At 64.2% G+C, this 6013-nt stretch overlaps 1 protein-coding gene across 4 annotated transcripts in view; it reads right to left on the bottom strand.

Moving 5' to 3' along the window:
- Window positions 1-4164: 4164 nt before the first annotated feature.
- Window positions 4165-6013, bottom strand: part of LRSAM1 (leucine rich repeat and sterile alpha motif containing 1) — a 28379-nt gene continuing 26530 nt past the window's right edge. For 3 of the 4 annotated variants that reach the window (XM_082327845.1, XM_082327847.1, XM_082327846.1), the window contains 2 exons: window positions 5759-5907; window positions 4165-5256 (listed from right to left, as the gene is read on the bottom strand). In XM_082327845.1, coding sequence (XP_082183971.1) covers window positions 5131-5256; window positions 5759-5907 — 275 coding nt within the window. In that variant the 3' untranslated portion in view covers window positions 4165-5130. The remainder of the gene's footprint in view (window positions 5257-5758; window positions 5908-6013) is intronic. The other variant, XR_014229875.1, reaches the window with a different exon arrangement.

The following is a 6013-nucleotide window of genomic DNA, read 5'->3' as shown; positions in this document are numbered from 1 at the left end:
CGTTACAGATAGACAACCTGAGGGATTTGCATTTCACTTCTTGAAAAATAAAGTGCAATTAAACCTGTCTGTTTTGTTTGCATGGGTTTTACTTTAGTCTGGCTTAATCTGTTTGGATGCACTTGAAAACTGACTTAGCTCTGCCTCAGATCAGGACTAATTTGATGTAGAAACTCTGCTGGGAGCGTTTTTGTTGTGAAACACCTCTGCTGGGAGAGGAGAGACCGTCCCGTTGTGCTGGGGGCTGCCACCTTGCAGAGGTGGTGGTGGTGCGAGGAGCTGAAGTACAGAAGGTGGGCGTGATGGGCACGGCATTGCTCACCTGCTTTCCTCTCGGGCTTTGGCGGAGAGGGGCCTTGGGTGCCTCACGAGGTTTCGCAGCAGCCTGGCCTCTCCTCAGCCGGCTCTGCCGCTGCAGGCGTCCCAGCTCCCCGCAGCCCTGCTGGGCCCGTGCGCTCTGGGCGTGGATGGGGGGACAGGAGTTGAGATTTGAAGTTTGTCCCTCAAAAAGCAGGTACAGCAGGTAGCGCAAGGGCTTCCCCACGTTGGCATCTCCCTCTATCGAGGCTTGTAGCTCACAGGTTTTTTTCTGGCTCAAGTCTCAGGACCTAAACTAAACCACGTTTGACCTCTGCGCCCGTGTGCGCACCTTCCTTGGGCGCAGGAAGGGTGAACGTGAGAAAGCTCTGGGCTCCCGGGAGGGACGGCGGGCTCAGGGGTGCTGGGAGTGATGGACTTGGGGGCAGATACTGTCACGGGGGGCTGCGGGGGGGCTGTTCCTGCTCCTGGGTGCTGTCTGGGGCCAGGAGGTGGGTGTACGATGGCGGGAGGGCCCTTGCTGAGGCCGTGTGGCTCAACACCCGCTTCCCCCTGGGGCTGGGGGAAGGTGAGGACCCCTCCTCTGTGCCTGGGCCCTGATTACCGCGCCCGTCCCGGTGCTGCCTGCTGAGAGCCAAGGTGCAGAACTCTCCCTGCCCGGGGTACGCAGAAAAACAACCGGAGGCAGCGCTGGGCTAACGTCTGTCTTTAATGTCTCACGTCTCTGCAGGCAGTGCCCTTCCCCAGCAGCCGCGTCCCTCTGCGTGCCCCACGCCGGGCTCTCTTCTCAAGGGGAATGGGCTTTTTTAATTGCTTTCGAACACAGAAAAGCAATATGGGCCCCTTCCCAGCCCCTTTCACCCCATCCTCGCTGCTTGATGAGATGGGCTGACGTGCAGCCAGGGGAAGCGTGACCTTTCCAGCCTCTGGGAAGCGTGTGCAGCCATGTGCTGCGACTCGCCCCGTGCTGCGACTCCTGCCGAGCTGCTGCCGGGGGCTCTGGAGGAGCCGGGAACATGATGAACGCAACGCAAGCACAGCCAGACCACGGGGGGGGAAGGAAAACTCTGCAATAAGTTAATTTTTAAAGAGTCTGATGCCCCGGGGCTTGTGTGCGGAGCAGCTGAGCGTCCTGCGGCCCCCACGCGCCTGGGCTGGATCCCGGGAGGTGCTGAGCCCCAGCCCCATCCTCAGCCCTCTCCCTGCCTGCCTCGCTGGGGCCGAGCCGTCCGTGGCCTGCGAAGTCCCTGCCCACTGCTGGGTCCATCCCGGCTGCCCCAGGGGAGGCGGCGGGGGGCTGCGGCGCGGGGCTGCGGCGCGGGACGGGAGCCCCTCTCCCCCATCCAGACCTACTTGAGGAAGACGAGCAGGAAGAAGGTGGAGACGATGAGGACGAGGATGCCGGCGGCAAAGCCAAGGCGCAGGTTCTCCATGGAGGCAAGGGGGGGCTGCGTGTCCAGCAGCAGCCCCCGCCCCGGCAGCCCCAGCATGAAGGCTCCCGGTGCCTCAGAGCCGTGGCGGAGGCCGCAGGGGGACACCATGCCGCTCACCGCAAAGATGGGGGTGTGAGACGCGCACGCCACCTCCACGGCCACGGAGCGCGACGAGGCTTGGCGAGCAGCCGAGGAGTCACCTCTGCCTTCCTCTGCCTCCTCCTCCTCTCCACGCGGGGTCCCTGAGGCCGGCGTCACCCCGGGACCGCCCAGAGCCAGCTCGGGCACCAGCGTCACCATCCTGCAGAAGGGGCAGCTGATGAAGGCGACGGCGGCGGCGCGGCACACCAGCTTGCGCAGGCAGCTCAGGCAGAGGGAATGGCGGCAGGACAGCTGCTGGGGGGCTCGGCCCCCCCCGGCACCCCAATACGCCTCGTAGCAGATCCCGCACTCCCCGCCGGTCTCTGGCCCCACCGCCATCGTGCTCCGGGGGAGCGCAGCCCGCCCGCCGCAGCTTTTGAAGACGGGAGGCGGGTGACGGCCGTGCCCTGGGAGGTGTGGAGGGGGCGAGGGCAGCCGCCCCCCGCTGAACTTCAGTCCAGCCCTGGGGTGCTTGGCAGGCACCGGACCGGGACGCTCCTCCTCTGCCGCCCGAGGAAAGGCACTGCCCCAAAAAAAACCTGCTTTTTTTTCCCCATTTCCTTTCACAAATCCATTATATTCTTCTTATTTCCCAAACACAATGTGTGTGGGGGGGTTTAATTATTATTTTAGTTTAGGACGAGCTCACCAGCGGGGGACACCAGTCCCCCCATGCATCCATTCATGCTCAGGCTCATTTCACACCAGAGCCGGGGCATATTTGTCACCCAGCACAGGGGATGGCCCTGACCAGCAACCGGTGCAACCGTCTCAGGGTTCAGGTCGGCCTGGCAGCCGTGCTGACGGCACGTCCCTGCCTGCCAGGTCAGCCTGAACCCCAAGAGGGCTGCGCTGAGCAAAGAGCGGCTGCAGACCACTACCGGGGTTGGATGTGGGCAAAGGGCAGGGATGCTTTTTTTTTTTTTTAATTTATTTTTTATTTCCCGCCCCCAATCACTGAAAACACCTGAGCACAGCCTGGGGTGACACAGGGGCATCGCTTGGTGGGGACAAGGTGGCTCCCAGGTGATGCTTCGGCTGTTGGGGTGTCCCCGTACGTGGCTGAGCGGGGCTAGGGCTACGGGAGGCTGCAGCGGCCCTGGGGCCGCGGGGCAGCCCAACACCGCCAGTGCTTCGGGAAGAGCTGGCACTTATTTACGGGCAGGCAGCGGACCTTGCCCTGAGCTCCTGTCACTCATTACCACCCACCCAGCACGGCCAGGGACATGAAGGCGCTGGGCAATCGCCGACCGCTGGCACCACTGCAGGGGATGGGACGGGATGGGACGGGACGGGACGGGATGGGATGGGATGGAGGGGGTGGTTTGCAGCATCGCTGCTGCTGAGCGGGTCTGGGGCAGCTGGCGGAACCAGGGCGTCTCTCCTCCCTCTCCTGCTGGACAAGCGGGGCTCCCAGCATGGTCCCTGGCTGTCCTGGGCGAGCAGGGGCTCTGGAGGGGACGGCTGGGCCCTGCCACCCTCCCTGCTGCCTCACCGCGCTTTGTCCCCTGGCAGGCCGGCATCCGACGCCTTTCTCCTCCCTGATCCCAGGGAATGCTGAGCACCGCCGCTGCCTGCACCCCGCCGGGCGAGGGGGAGCGGGGAGGGGTACGGGCAGGGGAGCCTCCCTGCCCTCGGTCAGGCATCCCTGCCAGGGCTCCCCTCGCCGTACCCCAATCGCCAGCTGCGCCCGTGGGTCCCCCCTTGCTGGGTCCCCCCCTTGCCAGGTCCCCACCCAAGCACCCAGCAAGTCCCTGGATGGGACCTGCCAGCTCCTACGTGCGGCAGCAGCTCAACACGAACACAGAGGCTGCAGCAGGGAAACGTCCCCAGGGCTGTCCCCAAAGGGCTCAGCCAGGGCCACGCAGAGCCGGCCTGGCTCTGCCGCCGCGGCACGTCCCCCGGGGTTTCTGGCGGCACACAGGGCTGCGCACCAGCCGCCCGGCCCCCTCCATGAGGCCGCACACGTGCCCCGCGGGGATGCGCTGCACGGGTGCAGCACACGTGAGGTGGCCCCAGCAGAGTCCGAGGTCTGCCCCTGCCTGGAAGTCCCCAGGGCTGCAGAGTGCAGCTCCCTGGGAGAAGTCCAAGCTCCTCAAATTGTTCCCGGTCGGACAAGGGAGAGGAGGCGGCGACACCGGGACAGCCAGGCACATGGCGGCTCTGCCATTGCTCCCCCGGCTTTCAAGCGTCCTCCCGCTTCCAGAAGGAAAAAGGCAGCAAACAACTACCAGCAGAAACCAGCTGCTTTTTAATAGCTTCTCCTGGGGGAAAGGCTGCGGCGGCACTGGGCTTATCTCTGCATTTTATACCTCAAGGTCAAGAGACAAAAGAATTCTGGGATCGTTACTTATTAGTGACAATGGAGAACTACCCACACGCCGCTGCACGGAGGCCATGCAGAGCTGCACCGGGCGCAGCCCCAGCCCCCCCTCGCTGCTGGACCTGCGCTGGCTGTCGCGTGGCAGCAACGCTTTCTGCTCCCAACGTGTGTTTTTTGGATGAGGGATCCCACTGGGCTCCTCTGGCCAGAGCGGGTCCCTCGAGTCCTGGATCTGCGTCTGTTGCAGACTCTCCCCTACAACAGGAGGACAAATTAGGGGTCGGGGAGCTCCTCGCTCTGCCCTGGCACCCGCTGCCCGTGGCTGCAGCCCACCAGTGCCCCAGAGACACTCCCGTGGGTCGCCAGAGCAGAAGCCCCGGACCTTTGGCATGACATAGGTGCAAGGCATGGTCAGCATCCCAGAGCACCGCACGCCCCTGGCCGGGTCCTCCCACGGGAGATTCACCCACCTCCGAGCAGCCCTGCTCGATGCAGGAGCACGGCCACGGCGGTGGAGCTGCAAAGTCACAGTGGCCTCAGCGATGGCACTGCGTCCCTGCTGAGCAAGGGGCATTTCCGAAGGCAAATCCATCAGGCAGAGAGGAAGGGTCACAGCTGCTCCCAGTTCCATCACCCGGTGCTCCCAGGCAAGAGGACGCTGGGCGGGCAGGCGGGAGGAGGGGACGTAGATGAAGAGGGAACCCAAGGCAGAGGCTAAGGAGCCATCGGGGAACGTGGAGGGTGCTGAGACTCCTGGGTGCAGCAGCAGCCAGCCCGGGACCGTGCACAAGGAGGGCAGTGCTGGGCATGCTGTGCGAGTGTCTGTTTAACACTGAGGTGGCGCAGAAGGGGGACGTCGCCCCAGGAAGGGGTGATGGAGGCGGTGCCGGGCAGCCTCGCCTTCCCCCGCCCTGCCTAGCCGCTGTGGAAGATGCGGATGCGCTGGGTGATATCCTTGCGGCACAGGGGGCAAGCGTGCAGCCGCTCGCAGCAGGTCTGGCAGCAGCAGACATGGCCACAGGGCAGGAAAACCATCTGGGTCTGGGGAAGAGACAGAGGAGAGGACACAGAGGGTGTAGCTGTCCCGTGACGCTCATCCCAGCACCGCCGTACTCCAGCACGGGAGGAAATGGGGCTGGAGGAGACGGGGATCACCCAGGGGTGTCACAGTGCGGGAGGCAGAGCCACGCACCCCGATCTCCATCCCCGGGCTGTGTGTGCACGAGGTGCTGGGCTCTGCAGAGAGCACGAGCGCAATGGGGCTGAGGGAAGGACACGGTCAGGGCTGGAGCAGCCCTGTGAACGCTTCCCACGGCTGTTGTGCGGACAGATCGGCACAGGAGCTCAGCAAGCTCCTTCCCAAGCCCTCAAGGAGCCCGACCCAGCCCTGCCTCCCTCCCTGCTGCAATGCCTAAGTCTCAGGAGCTGGAGGGATGAGCATCCAGGCCAGGGCCAGGCTGGGGATACAGATACGGGGGAATGGGCTGGATGCTGCCCTCACTCCACTCCCTGCTCCAGCATCACGCATGTGCCGGGGTCTCACCTCCTTCTCCATGCAGACAACGCACTCCGACTTCTTCTCGTCCCACTGCAGTGGTGGAGCCATCGGGACCACGGGGCTCGGAAGCTCCTCGAAGGGAGCGCTGGGTTCCAGGGCTGCAGGGACCTCAGCGTCCACCGTCCTCAGCAGCTCTGCAACCACAAGCAGGAGGTCTGAGCACCAGGAGAGCTGCCCATTTCCCACCCACTGGCACACACACGAGCAGATGGGAGCTCGGGGCTCCAATAAATAAGAAAG

The sequence above is a fragment of the Platalea leucorodia genome (assembly GCF_965183815.1).
Source record: "Platalea leucorodia genome assembly, chromosome: 15".
Taxonomy (NCBI): Eukaryota; Metazoa; Chordata; class Aves; order Pelecaniformes; family Threskiornithidae; genus Platalea; species Platalea leucorodia.
The sequence above is the reverse complement of the archived record's forward strand: the minus strand, read 5'-3'. Positions and strand labels throughout refer to the sequence as shown.